Here is a 15,145-nt window from a genome sequence, read left to right on the forward strand (position 1 = left end):
TTGTTCTTTTACTTATGGGGATTTCTAAATTAACGAGCCTTTAATCTGAACATAAATACAATATGAGATCTTTCTAGTTTTATTTCTACCATATTTGTTTTTTTAAAGGTAAAAAGAAAATATAAACAAAACTTGAAGAGTTGTAGCTTAGACTAATAAACTAAGATTTTAAAAATCTAAATTATTGAGGTGCACAACAAAAGACGATTTGTACACAAGAAAGATGAAAAATAATAAGTGGATTTCTCAACTTAGGGCCGAAAATTAAATTAGGTTTGAAAATTCAAGGGTACAATTATTTATTCTCCCAAGGCAAGAGAATCACTAATTCTTCAATAATTTTTATGATGATCAGAAAATAAGTAAAATGTTGACTTTAGTTCCAACTCGATGCTTTTACTAAATCCAAGTTCTCAACTAAGTTTGTACTTTTCTTGATGGCAGGGAGTTCAATATGTTACCATATTCAATTCAAAGGAATACTAAGACTTTAAGGATATTTCAGCAATGTTAGTTATAGCACTGGTTTCACTTTGTACTATATCTTTATTTGCGAGCTTCATGCTTTCCATGGTTTACTTTGTTTGTGAGTTTGATGCTTTACTTTAATACAATGGTTAAGTAGGTGCACATATAAAAACACTCTTATGAAAATGAAGTGAAATGGAAGATATAAAAACATATTATTTCTTATTACTCTTACACATAATATTGGTCTACTTTATTGTGTCCTAATAGAGTATGGCACTCCTTAATAGAGGCCTTCATAAATATGGAAAAAGATACAATTGTAGGTGAGTATGCAAGTGCTTGAAAGGGTGCTTGATTAAAGGTGGAACTTTAGCATGGTGAAACCAACTTTATTTCTTTGCATATCGAGTGAATATCCTGATAAACACTCCAACTTGTATGTTTCTACATCCATTTGGTGTATGTAAGGGAGGTGGGAACATGGTCCTGAGTCGTGTAAACATAGTTGTGAAAGGGCAATGTGAGACATCTACGCCATGCCAAAACTTGAATAGGTATCTTAATAGTTAAATAAAGCAACTCCAAGTTTTAAGTGTTGCATACTTTTGGCCTTGGAGTGATCATCAAACTTTTCATCATGGAGATGTCCTTGACTATTACAAAGTGGGATAATAGGAATATCTATATAGCTAGGTAGGTGCATTCAAGGATTATGTCCAACTATTTTATGTTTGTGTGCGTTTAAGTTGTAAACCTCAAAAAAATTTATTTAAATGTGGAATACATGGTCCATGTTCTTGTGTTTTGTGAACATTAATGAAGCATGAGCGAGTTGGTCGTTTAAGCAAAAGTGGTCTTGGGAGTTGTGAATTGGTGGGGTGTGTAGAAAAGCGAAAGCATAGAAACAATGGCGCGATGGTGGTGGAAATGTTTACTTACCTATGTGAATATTGGATAAAACATACTCACCTACTCTGAGAGAAAAGGGGTAAGACACACCATGGCGGCAACCCCTCAAAATGGAGAGAGATGAACTACACATACTCTTGATGGACACAAGGACACAAAGACTATGAAACTTGGATGCAACAAATTTATCTACATAGAAGGAGGTTGAAAGATGGACTTGTACATGTAGCTGGGTGGTGTAATCTTTTGTGCGTGTAGCATGATGTAAGTATGCACATTGGAGGTTCATGTGATGTGCACATGCCAACATAAAAGCACAGTATAGATCAATGCTTTCATGTATTTGAAAGCTACGGTAAAACCAATTTTGTGTAAAAAGAGTGACCGACTAATAAGGTTTACAAAAAGTGGAGTTTAGCAAGGCTTTCAGTCACTGTATAGAATCATACTTAAATCATTTTTTCAAAGACTCTTTTTTTAGCCCAAACAATAATCACCCTTAGGCTTTAGCCTACCCCCACTCCAGACTACCTCACTGAATTTTGTGTGCAGTGCCTTTGGCACTTAATTGTTGCCGGCCCCCAAAATTTCTTTTCTCCGCGGGAAGCTTCGAAGCATTGGCTATGGCGGACTGAGTCGGCGTGTCTGTTTTGGAATGTAATTCGCATCATACTCAAGGAAACTTTTATAAACGTCCGCTCGCTTTTCTTCTTCGTCTTCTTCTTCTTCCATTTTTTTTTCTCTTTTTAGCGCGCATCAAATTGAGCAAAGCAAGAAAGCTTTGTCCCTTTCAGAATGATCCGCCATAGACTTAGTCGTCGCCATAGCCAACACTGCAACGAAGCTCAGCGTTACTGTTTCTTCTTCTCCTATTACGTTTTCCTGTTTTGCCTCCTTTTTCTTATTGGCAGGGGGGATGCATCCGGGCCGTCCAGCCATGGGAGCCTCTTCAGGCTGCAGCAGCACAGGCTCAACGGATCGCTCATCAGAAATGGGAAGAAGCCTGTGAGCTTGGACCACCTTGCTCAGATGCGGTGGCGAGACAGGGTTCGCCATAGCCGACTGCTTGCAACGTCTGGAGCAAATCCAGACTCCTTCCCATTGGGCGGAATCGCTGATCCCAACGTAGCCGGGTACACCCAGTCTCTGTCTCTGTCTCTGTCTCTGTCTCTGTCTCCCTCTCTCTCTCTCTCTCTCTCTCTCTCTCTCTCTGTCTCTGTCTCTCGCGCGCGCGCTCTCTCGTTTGAACACGAAACTCCTTAGCCCATACCAACCGTATCATAAGCGGAAACGATCGCCCAAAAGATTCGCCGTCATGAAAAAATTATCGCCCAAAGGAGAAAATCAAGCGAAAATGATCGCCCAAAAGATCAATTATAGAGATGACTTATTTTCTCTTCTGCGCGACCATTTTTCCATGTTGGCCGACCCTTTTTCCTTTGAATTTCTCTTGTCCGGGGAGGGGAGCCTTTTTTCTTGAATTTCTCTGATTGAGCCATTGTCGGTTACCGTTGTCTCCTGAACTTCCTGTTTGCGTTATCCTTCTCTCTTTCTGGGCGACGTTTCGGTTGAACGTATTTGGGCAATTTCAGCACGCAAGATTTCCCCATCCAACCTCCCCCTTCTAACTCGAATCGCCCATTCTCTGCAGATTATACTTCACAGAGATTGAACTTGGAACGCCCCCTTCCAAGTACTATGTGCAAGTGGACACAGGCAGTGACCTTCTGTGGGTGAACTGTGCTACCTGCAAAACTTGCCCGACATCAACTCTACTCGGGGTACTTTTATTTCTCCTCATGTCTTCTCATCAGAATTTAGTTGTCTGCAATGAATTTTATAATATGGGATCAACTCCACAAGTTTTCAATTACCAGTTCAGTTGGGCTTTCTATGTAGTGCATGGTTTTATTGTCCGCCTAACTGGGCTTCCTTTTATGTTTTGGTCTCACCAGTTCCTTGTATGGCTGCCATGAGTTCACAACCGAAAAGGGTGTATGACCAGTACCATTGGGCTTTCTTATATTTGGACCAGTCCAGTCGGGGTTTCTTGTATGTGTTTTACTGTATGACCAGCCCCATTGGGCTTTCTTATATTTGGACCAGTCCAGTCGGGGTTTCTTGTATGTGTTTTACTGTATGACCAGCCCAATTGGGCTTTCTTGTATGTATCACGAACCTCGTTGAGTTTCTTACTCACACAAGCCCAATTGGGTTCTCTTGTGGCAGTACAAATCCAGCCTGCTGCACACAATCCCAATTCATTTGTATTTTCTTGTAGTTTAAGGTTGTAGTACATACCTGCTTGTTAGATCTCCTTGTTTATCATCAGCCAGATAGGTTGTTTCCTTATAGGAACAGTTTCCTGGAATTGGCAGGTGCGTCTTGCTCTTTATGATCCCGGATCATCTTTGACCAGTAGAAACGTATTGTGTGGAGATGCCTACTGTGATGCTGCCACTTCAGGAGGATGTCAAACAAATGAACTTTGTGGTTATCAACTGGGATATGGAGACGGAAGCTCATCAGAGGGTTACTTTGTCAGAGATACCTTGCAACTTAACATAGTGGCTGGAAGCAAGTCTGCAACTGCAAATGCTACTGTGGCTTTTGGGTTGGTGCACTTCAACTTTACGCTCTTGTGCTTAGCTTAGACTAAAGAGGATAATGTATCTAGCATGTTCTGTCTGGTATGTTCCATTGGTGGTAGGTGGGAAATGCATGGGCCAGATTGTCCAAGCTACTGACTTGCTACATTCATGTAACACCACTTGCTTGCTGAAACTGTGGAGTTCCTTTAACCACTTGAAGGCAAAAAGCCTCAATTTTATTTTCTTATATACTGCATATGCATAGGTTTTCACACGTAAAATCCACCTACCTATGTTGTACACACCATTTGTGCAAGCTCATAAAAACCCATACTGTGCACCCATGTGTTAAAGAAATGCAGGAAATGAGTGAAACACCCTTGGAGATTGCCTGCTCAAGCCCAGTTGCAAAAAAAGTAGGGGAAAGTGTGTAGGGTTTGCAGCTAACTTACTGTTTTCTATTGGTTGACCATCTCTTATTGTTCTACTTGTTTTCTGTTTTGCTGCATGTAGCTGTGGGACAAGCCAGGGTGGCGAATTGCAGAGCTCGGATCAGGCCCTAGATGGCATCATGGGTTTTGGACAATCGAACTTATCAATCATTTCACAGCTAGTGCATCAAAAGGAGGCTCTTGGAGTGTTTGCGCATTGCCTGGAGGGTGAGGGTGATGGTGGTGGGATCCTTGTGATTGGTGAAGTGCAAGCACCCGGACTGGTTTATACTCCCATAATACAAAATCAGTAAGTTATCGTCATCATCAAGCAAAATCTTGAAAGCATAGGTTAGCATGCGTCTTTGTGGCTAAACAGCTGTCTCGGTTTAGTTAAGTGGCTGTAAAGTAGGATATTGACACGGAGACTTGTCTGCGCAGACCCCATTACAATGTTAATTTGAAAAGCATCAAGATTAATGGTGTAACTATACCTATAGATTCATCGGTATCTCAAAACGGAGGCACTATCATTGATAGTGGAACAACCCTTGCTTACTTCTCTGATGTGGCTTATCAACAACTACTTCAAGCAGTACGTGATAGCAGCATTGTGTGTAAATAAGTGGTCAGCTTTTAGTTTGAATGACAACATGTTCTTGGGTTGTCCTGATGTGGGTCTGTTTTTGAAGGTATTTGATGCTGCACAATTAGATGCAACCACTTTTCCGTGGGAGGGAATGACTTGTATACCTTTCACGGGCAGGTGATCTGTGATGACTGGATTTGAAACATACACTTTTCTTACCTGCTTTTTAGAGATATCATAGTGCCAGGGAAAAGTTAACTAGAATGCCCACCTTTCTGGTTAGCGTTCGTGCTGTGATTTTGATGATAGTTATCGAGTCAATGCATGCATGCATGAATGCATTTATGTGTTTATGTATTCATGCATATATGTTTTTGACACCATATTGTGTGTATCCAAGGATAGTGTATCGATAAACAGAATGTCACTTCTCCTAAGCATTTAGCTGATTTTTTTAATTGGAATTGGCAGTAGTGTTGATGATGTGTTCCCTTCAATCACCTTGACCTTTGATGGAAACGGGTCTGTGATGGTCATCAAACCACATGAGTATTTGATTCAAGCTGAAGGCCAACCGGTATATCCTCTTCCGACTTGGGTTTTTCAATTAATGTTGTGTTTAAGTGCCACATCATGCATTTAGTCCAACGTCTGCTTTCAGTTATAGTTATCTGGTTTGTGCATGCTAACACCTTTTCGTTTCTCGTTTCTCCATGCCCTTGCCATAAAATCATAGAACCTATTTTGTATTTGTTTTTCTTTCCACTTGCATGATGTTTCTGCTGGGTGCAGCAACACATACAAAACCTTTTTGGGGCACCCTGTTATCTTCAGTTGTTTCTTCTTGGCTGTCTTTTGAATTTGGGCAGTGATCACAACCGTGTTCATGGTGTAGCACCCCTCTATGTGGTGTGCTAGCATTGGTGCCACTTCACAAGGTGTGTTGGGCGCACCATACTGTTGTGGCATGGAACACTTGTTATGCAACCTCAGGATTGTTGGGTTTGTAGTCTTAACAATAAAGAAAGTGCAGGGGGTGGATTTGTCTCAATCACAGAGGTTGCCTGAACACACAGGTTCACAGTCATTCACCCCTCTACCTGTACCATCTATATGATGATGCTTGAGCCCACAACATACCATTATTGCAAGGATGCAGAGATTTTGATGACCTTGGTATGTCGAGGAGCATGAATCTTTATATGTTTGAATGGGTATTGGGCACAGCTCACAACCTTTTCAATAGAGCTTCCCATACACAACCCCTTTTGTCCACATGTTTAGCCTATGCGCTTGCATACGTGCACATGGAGCTATATGTACCCATCGGGCTTATCTGCAAGCCTATTGCCTCTATCTAGATCTAATATAAGTGTGGCAGGTTTTCATGCACTCTGCTAGAAATACATATTTCAGTGGGAGATCAGTTGGAGTTTGTAAAATGCCCTGAGATTTCTCATCACATTTCTGTTGTCGTGGTTATTTTTTCTTCAGGGAAAGGGTTGGTGCATTGGATTCCAAACTCCTGGCTCGAGTAACTTGAACCTAAACATCTTAGGAGGTGAGAATTCACTGCTCAATCATATATATATTCCGGGTCTATTTTGTCATGCCAACCACTAATTTTTTTTCAATACATTTCAGACCTTGTTTTGAAGGATCGACTCATTGTCTACGATCTCGAACTGCAGCGCATCGGTTGGGTTGACTATGATTGTAAGCTTCTGGCCTTTTGTGAAGGCTTTATTATAAATTTGATTGAAGCTCTCTCTCTGTGTGTTATGCTCTTACAGTTGCTTGAGCTGTGTTCTATGCAACAGGTAGCACAAATGTCACGGTGTTATCATCGACAGGCCAAGTAGGACACGTCTTCGCATCTTCAATTCCCACAGCTAGTGTTGCAAATAATGTTCCCCATTTATACGGAGGAATTTTCCAGACGATTTTTTGTTTGTGTCTTTTAATAATACTATAATTCATGAATTCTCTTTTGGGTTCTGGATCACCTCCATGCCAACAGATTGTGACTGGGTTATTCGCGCCCCCCCCCCCCCCGCCCCCCCCCCTCCCCCCAGCTGTGAAATTCTACCATCATTATGGAAAAGTCCATTTTTTCATTGGCATATATGGAGAAGAAAATTTGTAAAGTTACAGGAGCCTTGGTATCAGTGGCTTCTGATTTTTGTGTCATAAAGTGGTACAAAAATATATATAAAGTGTCCTGTCTAGACCTGTAATGAGGTTAATGGCAGAGTTCAGTTTACAGAAACATTTTCTGCTGGTATTGCACCATTGAAACGCTCATTTAAGATCTAGATTATTTCTCAAATTTATCAAAGCCTTGTAAGGTCATAATGTCATTTGTTATAATTGAATCCACCTGATCCACACCTCTTTATTATGTTTCAGTTGTTGCTATATTGCTTAGGCCGCCCTTCCACATAGGCAGGCCAGAAAGCAAGGCTTCGGTCCAAGATACCATACATGACTAATTCACATGTTTTTTTGTATTAGGTCCTCTCCATCGCATTTCTATTTTGAACCTAATACGAAAAAACAGATACTGCACTACGCATGTGAACTACTTAGAGATGAAAAACTGCATTTCTGAGGTCCAGGTACAATGCTTCTAACCGTGCACCCTTCACTCTTGCCTTCACGTGTAATACACTCTGAGGTGTTAGCTCAAGTAGTGAAGGTGTTTGCCTAGGACCAAGAGGTCTTGGGTTCAAAACTCTCCTTGGTGTTTCCTCAATAGCATCGCTTTCGAGTGGATAAATTGGCGCCTACATGCAGCGGCTTACGGGTGGTGAAAAATTGGTGACTATTGGGGGCCAACGGTCAATTGAGAATAGAAAATAAAAAATTGATGGCTTCAACGATTGGGATTTGAAAGTGTTCTCTAAATCAAAGAAGTCAAGAAGACCTAGTGATGAAATTTTAAGGCTTACTCTGGACTTTTTTTTGAAGGCCCGAAAGACCATGAGGCCTTCGGCCAAAGGCCAATTGAGAATAGAAAATAAAAAAATGATGGCTTCAATGATTGGGATTTGAAAGTATTTTCTAAATCAAAGAAGTCAAGTAGACCTAGTGATGAAATTTTAAGGCTTACTTTGGACTTTTTTTTGAAGGCCCGAAAGACCATGAGGCCTTCGACGATGCTCAAATTCCATATATATCGCCTTCGCAAAATTGGCCTTCTATGAAGCGGCTAAGAACTTTCCCTCATAAGAGTCTTCATTATATTAATTAAAGACAAGACTATGAGGTTTAATATATCAGCATGCTTTGTTGGAGTCCATGTGTTGTTTTCATTTAATCAACTGTAAAAAAAGCAATTTGGTGCCATATTGAGTGTCTTCAGTATATTAATTGAAGACAAGGCTATTAGGTTTAATATATGTCTAAAAACAAACACATCAACACATGGAGAGGCTTTATAAATATATAATCAAGCTAATGAGTCATTACAACCATATTATACTATTTTCAATCACATATTATAAGGCGAAAAGACTGGAGTACTTTTAGAGCTTACAAAGACCTTGAACCTGTAAAGAATGTGTAGGAAAATATTAAGAGAAAAGTCAATGTATGAAGCAATTTCTCAAATTTTCTAGATAGTTGTAGACCTTTGGCTTACACATTGCATCCAAATGTGTTGAATGGTGTGACCAAACTTTGTGAGTCTTTACATGTGGATCATACTCTCACTCTTGCAAAGTTTGGTCACCATCCAAGCACATTTGGTTGGATTGTGCGGGCCAGAGGTCTAATTTAGAGGGGGCTCTCTAAGGCTAAGACACATTAAAAAGTAGGTCCAGCTATAAATCACGATGATTGAAATTGTTGAAAGTAATTGACATTGAAACAAAAAACTATTGGCTAGTTGAGGATTACAAAGCTCATGTGGGTAATTGTTGAGGTCTTTGATCCTTTTAATAGAAGTCCAAGTGTCAAATTAAAGAGAGTTAGATAGAGAGAGGCAAAGAGAAAGAGTAAGAGTTGGAGATATTTAGATAGAGAGAGTGAGTTGGTGTCTTCTTTTTTCTTCTATATCGTATTTGGGAGCTACCATATGTGACTCCCAATTGCCTTACATGGTAGCTCTCCTTGTCTATAGAGTTAAGAGAGTTATGGGAGAGAGAGAGAGAGAGAGAGAGAGAGAGAGTTAAAAAGAGAGTGAGAAAGTTAGAGAAAAACATAGAGTTAGAGGCAATTAGAGAGAGAGAGAGAGAGAGAGAGAGAGAGCGAAAGAGAGCAAGAGTTAAAGTTGGAGAGCGAAACAGAGTAGGAGTTAGAGTTGGAGAGAGAGAGAGAGAGAGAGAGAGATAGAGTTAGAGAGAGAAAGAGAATGAGTTAGACTTATAAAAGTTAGATAGAGAGAGTTGGAGAGAGAGAGAGAGAGAGAGAGTTAGAGGCTCCTATTTAGAAGTTGCTTCCTTGTAGCTCCCACTTTCCCACGTGGTAGCTCTCCCTTCTTTTTCTTTAGGGTTAGAGAGTTAGAGGGTTGGAGAGTTAGAGAGTTAGAGGGTTGGAGAGTAGAAAGAGGAGAGAAATAGGTTACAACTAGAGTTAGAGAGCATTAATGAGAGAGAGAGAGAGAGAGAGAGTTTAGAAAGATAAAACATAGAGATAGTGTTGAAATATACAAGTGAATAGGGTGTGTGCGGGAACAAGCCCTTAGCAAGAGGCTGTAAAAGAGAATTTGTAAATGTGAGAGAACCTGTGAAAAGGTGAGAAGTATCTACTGGGAGAGAATAAAGGGTAGCATGAGGAGATTTAGGAGGTGTGGAGATATTCTGGGAGAGGTGGAGAGAATCAAGCAAAAGAGATGGAGTGAATCAAAGAGAAATCAGTGGGATTAGATGCTTGGATGTAAACTCTATAAATTGAGGCATTGGCCTAATGAGAATTTGTTAGTTTTTGATTACCAATGCCTACATTAAGCTATCAGTTAATTGCTCACTAATCACATCTTAATTATCATCTAATCTCTTTATTAATGATGCTGATTCTAGCATTTGATCCACCATAGCTCATCACATTGCTACAAATTTAACATGGTATCAGAGCCTAGCCTAGAATCCATCAATTTGTGAGTCCATTATCTTGCTAATCACCTGGCTAATTAGAATTAGTAGATAATTAAGATTTTTTTAAACCTCTTTTCAACTAGCTCTCTGCACCCCCAGTGAGTGGAGGGACTTGATCTCCCTCCAGGAGAAACATTAGGGCAAAAGCTTCTAGGAAAGCATAGCTACCTTGCCCACCTTTCAGCCTATTCAATCAAAACGTCAAACCGCCTTCTACAGCTCTCCCGGAAATCGCGAATCTACAGGCGCCGTTTTTTGGAGGAAAAAATGAAATGTCTTCTTCTCCAAATCAAATTGCTCTAATTTCTCTTGGCCCTAGTGGTTTTCAAGGGTGCTCTACAAGCTGGTGAAAACAGATTTGGATTTGATCAAGTCTACGGTGAGATCCAAGCTCTTCATCAAATCTGTAGGTGACTTTGGTAAAACAGAGATTAAGCATTCAATGTTTGGTCAAATCTTGTGTTTCTTGGCTTAATCCTCTACTAGACTAATTGCTATTGATGGCCTTGAAAGGATTTGAGCTCATTTGAACTCTAAGGCCTCAGATCTAGACTCCCCGCATACTCTGTTTTTTGCACACAAAATAGAGGATTAATTTGCTAATTAGTAATTAATCAATACTAATCACTATTTTTTGGTACAATTGAGGGTTCAAATTAACCATTAGGTATCTGATAAAAATCCCTATAACTTCAGATTGCAATTCAGAGATGGTTTGATACTCCAAACATTCCATACAAATTTGTACCTTTGGTTTAATGCAATTTCTGGTAAAATTATGTTGATAAATTTGTGGTAATCATCATCTTGCATTTATCCCACACACAAATTCAAGTTATTCATAGCCAGAGTTGCATTTGGGAATGTGCACAAGAATGAATGCTATATGCATTGTGTATTGGGCACATTACATCATTGTAAAAATGGGATCAGACACTACCCTTGTCCAGAATAAGGCAAGAGGCAAGACCTCCCGCATAGATTTGGGTTTGCATTGCATAATGACACAAGATAAACATCAAAAGCCCAAAAGAACTGTCAACAATACATTAAAACATGTTGCTCACATGGAGCAAGAACTCATGGTCAAGCTCATGGCCCCAGCCATGAAAGAAGAAGAGCATCTCTTTCTATGAACAATCAATGAAGACAGCAAAATTAACCCCATTCTCTAAGTAGATGGCTAAATTGAGGCCAAAGAAGGTTGGTGCTCGGCATTTCAACAAGAGGCTCATGGACGTGGGTGCTTGTTGTCTAAAGATTTACACCAAGTTCATATGCGGCCACCCTCTACGGAGTATGTTGGGTTGTTAACTTCTCAAGCCAAGGTAAAAGTGGACGCGAAGAAGGGTTTACTAGTGGGATTTTTTTTTTGGGTTGTTTGATTTGTTTTGTTGACTATTTAGGTTGTTTTTGTTTTGATTTTGTGTATAGGTTATGGTTGGGAGTAGGATTAGCAAGTGTTTAAGCTAAAAAACTAGAGATTTAAGTGATTAGAGAGCTCAAAAGAGAGGGTTTTGCTTAAACCTAGTGTATTTTTCTTTTTTTGTTTTTTAGCTTTCAATCATGTTTTTGTTAGATATGTGTGCATAGGTAGGTTAGGAATGTAAGATAGAACCTTAATCAACCAAAAAAACATAAAAAATCACCAAAAAATCTCTTAATTTTTACTAATTATCACTAATCTATTGGTTAGTGTGATTAGTGAGCTTAAAGAGAGCCAAAAACCAAAAAATTATGTTTAATTGCTTGCAATTGGACTAATTGGAGCAGCATTAGGGTTCTAAATACGTGTCTTGACCTAAATCCATGCTTAGATCACTCCCATTAGGTCACAATTAGTGAGAATTAGCACTAATTCATCTTATTTGTCTAATTTTCTCTCTTTTGAGTGGGTTAATTTGAGATTTAATTAGATGCATTAATTAGGGATAATCACAACATAAGATTAGCCTTGACATTGCTAATCCACCTATCAAATCCCCATCTAAAAAATCCTTACCATGAGAGCAAAGAAAGGGTTAAAGGGCAATTAACAATGAGATTAGGGTAGATTAAGAGTGTCACTAGATTAGTTGAAAACCACTAATTTGGAGTAAGCCTCTAGCTTTGGCCTCTTCCCATCTGCTTGTCATTAAGAGGGAATCTTGGTTATTCCCCACTCAAAATTCAAATCTCCACACAACCCAAATTCAAAATCGCATGGCGTATGGACGTATCTACGTAAGCATATGGACATACCTACTCCGAATTTTTTTTTCTTCCAAAAATCCACTAAGCCACTGACGTTCACTCATAAGCATACGGCCGTACCTATCTAAGTGTACGCTTTACCTACCTAAGCATACGGACGTACCTATCTAAGCATACGGACATACCCTTCCAAATTTTTTTTCGGAAAAAATTAGTAAGCCACCACTGTTCACTCATAAGCGTATGGCTATACCTGCCTAAGCGTATGAACATATCTATCTAAGCGTACGGATGTACCATTCATAATTTCTTTTTTGAAAAAAAACGAAGCCATGGCCATTCACTCATAAGCATACGGTCGTACCTATGTAAGCGTATGGACGTACCTTCCAAAAAAATATACACTCATCAGTGTACGCCCATACCTATGTAAGCATATGGATATACCTTCCTAGAAAAAATAATAAAAAATAAAAAATAACACAAAGCCGCGTATGTTCACTCACTAAGTTGCGGCAGCTCACTTCTAAAGTCATAGTTGTTTACACATAAGCGTATGGCCGTACCTATATAAGTGTATGGACGTACCTTCTCGAAAAAAAGAATGAAAAAAACTTAAAAAAACATACACTTATAAGCGTACACTCGTACCCACATAAGCGTATAGACGTACCCACATAAGCGTACAGACGTACCTACTTAAGTGTACGGACATACCTACCCAAAAATATTTCTAAAAATATATATATTTTTTTAAAAAATCAAATCCTCAAATCTTTAGAGGTACTTAAGGTCTACCTCAAATCTTTAGAGGTACTTAAGGTCTACCTCAAATCTTTAGAGGTACTTAAGGTCTACCTCCCCGACTCATTAGGGTGGATTTTACGCACATATGAAACACCCAAAACGACCTTATTTCACCTTAAGGGATTGTTCACACACACACAAAAAACGAGAGCAAAGACTTATATTTTTGATCCACGCACGCACCATTGAAGCTTTTCTAAGCCTCAATGCACATTATGGACATCTTTTGGTCATGGTTGCATGCCCTAAGTGGCCCTATTCTATTGGGCGACACCCTGACCATTGTACATTCACATGTGGTCGACATGCCAAAAAGCACATTTGACCATGTGGGTGAAACATTTATGAAGAGCCCTCATCTAGTGGTGCACCTCTGTACATGCACCACGACATGAATAGATGCCTCGAGTACACACACATGTCTCCTCCTATAACCACGTGCCTATTTTCACCCCTCACCCACGTACCACTTCCCCTTGATCCCCAAATTGACATTGTGAGCTTAGCACAAGCTATAGGAAGGGGAGTGGCACAACAATTTCATCCACGGACATTACATCCACAACCAATGTGGGTGAAAATCTTCAAACTCATGCTGAAATTCCACGGAGTTGGAGACCTCGTATCCCACCTTGAGGTCTTTAACCAAATCTGTCAAGCATTTGAAATTTTTGATAATGTAACAAAGCTCTATATCTTTGGACTAAGCCTGGAAGGCAAGGCGGTGCAATGGTTCCAATCCTTGGATCCTCGGCACAAAGGCACTTTCAAAGTAGTGAAAGAGTCCTTCACTCTTGGATTTGCACCATACGGGCCCAAATGGAGCCCCGTTATTCAATTGTTCCACTTGGAACAAAAGCCAAAGGAAACATTAGGAAAAATCGAAACTCATTTTGGGACCTTTTGGCTAGAATAAAAATTCTCTCCTCCAATGAGAGAAAGGCCAACATAACATTAGAAAACTCGTAAATCAAATTCTAATTTGCAAAAAAGAAAGACCAAAACTATTCTTTATTTTGAATGTGAACGTCATGCATTTAGTGTAGGTGTATTTTTTTAAAAATTTTAATCGGATTTTTAGGTTATTAGAGCAGTCAATACACTTGGGGTAAAATCAAAGAGGAGTGAAAAAACTTTTCTCCCAAACAACTTTTCCCGCTCATGGGCTGAGCTATTCTTTTCTCACTCTTTGAGAGGTATTGCTCCATTGTTTCTACTCTTTGTTCCTCTGTTTATAAAAAATATTGACAAAAAAATATTAGTGTGGATATGCAAAACGTCGTTTTAGAACAAAACATGGAGGAACAAACAATATGTAAAGAGGTAACTTCTAAACAATGGAGACCTGCTTCTTCTATTTGTTCAGTAGTAGTGCAAATACAATTTCTTCAATGAGTCAACAATGGGAGCAAGTTGTCATATCAAAAGAAAATTGGGTACTTATGCAACTAAACAAGAGAAGGAGAGCAAGTTGTCATGTCAAAAGAAAATTGGGTACTTATGCAACTAAACAAGAGAAGGAGAGCAAGATATAATAACCTTTTCTTAGCAGCGTGGAAAGGAAGAGTGAAAGACTAGGTTTGTTTATGGGAAGAAAAATGTTAACAAAATATTAATCCAACATGTTTACATGCATAAAGAGCTTATTGTCCATGACTATCTAGACTATCTTCCACAACATCGGCCAAACTGTAAGTGTCTAAAAAATGATAGATAAACATGTTATCTCTATTGTTTTAATTTTGAAAATTATCTAACTATAATTTTGTTTTTGTTTCTATTGACACACATGTTTATCCATCATCTTATGAAGAATGGTAGCCTATCCAATGCATACTAGGGTTATTTGATGTTTTGCAGGAGACAATAGGAGAACTACAATATAGAGGTAGATCTTCAATACAATTGGCATAATTTGATATTTTCTTTTCTGACCATTTCTATAAGCTAATGGATAACCAACACACATATGGTATCCCAGAAAGACAACAATTACCATCATGGAATATTGTAGACTGGCCAGTTTCAAATGTTTCTATTAGTGAATCCTATAAAGCC

At 39.2% G+C, this 15,145-nt stretch overlaps 1 protein-coding gene across 2 annotated transcripts; it reads left to right on the plus strand.

Moving 5' to 3' along the window:
* Window positions 1-1,888: 1,888 nt before the first annotated feature.
* LOC147616313 (aspartic proteinase 39-like) lies at window positions 1,889-7,114 on the plus strand. Of its 2 annotated transcripts, none has more exons than XM_086777379.1 (10): window positions 1,889-2,513; window positions 3,032-3,161; window positions 3,759-3,994; window positions 4,485-4,712; window positions 4,844-4,997; window positions 5,095-5,168; window positions 5,463-5,568; window positions 6,486-6,552; window positions 6,636-6,707; window positions 6,812-7,114. In XM_086777379.1, exons 1-10 carry the CDS (start codon window positions 2,176-2,178, stop codon window positions 6,964-6,966), a joined length of 1,560 nt encoding a protein of 519 aa, XP_086633505.1. In that variant the 5' UTR covers window positions 1,889-2,175; the 3' UTR covers window positions 6,967-7,114. The 2 variants fall into 2 exon arrangements, with proteins under 2 accessions (XP_086633505.1, XP_086633506.1); XM_086777380.1 differs by having other exon boundaries at window positions 5,466-5,568.
* Window positions 7,115-15,145: the final 8,031 nt, after the last annotated feature.

Source organism: Cibotium barometz, chromosome 38, assembly GCF_041138505.1.
Source record: "Cibotium barometz isolate CiBa-2024 chromosome 38, ASM4113850v1, whole genome shotgun sequence".
In the NCBI taxonomy this organism is placed as follows: domain Eukaryota; kingdom Viridiplantae; phylum Streptophyta; class Polypodiopsida; order Cyatheales; family Cibotiaceae; genus Cibotium; species Cibotium barometz.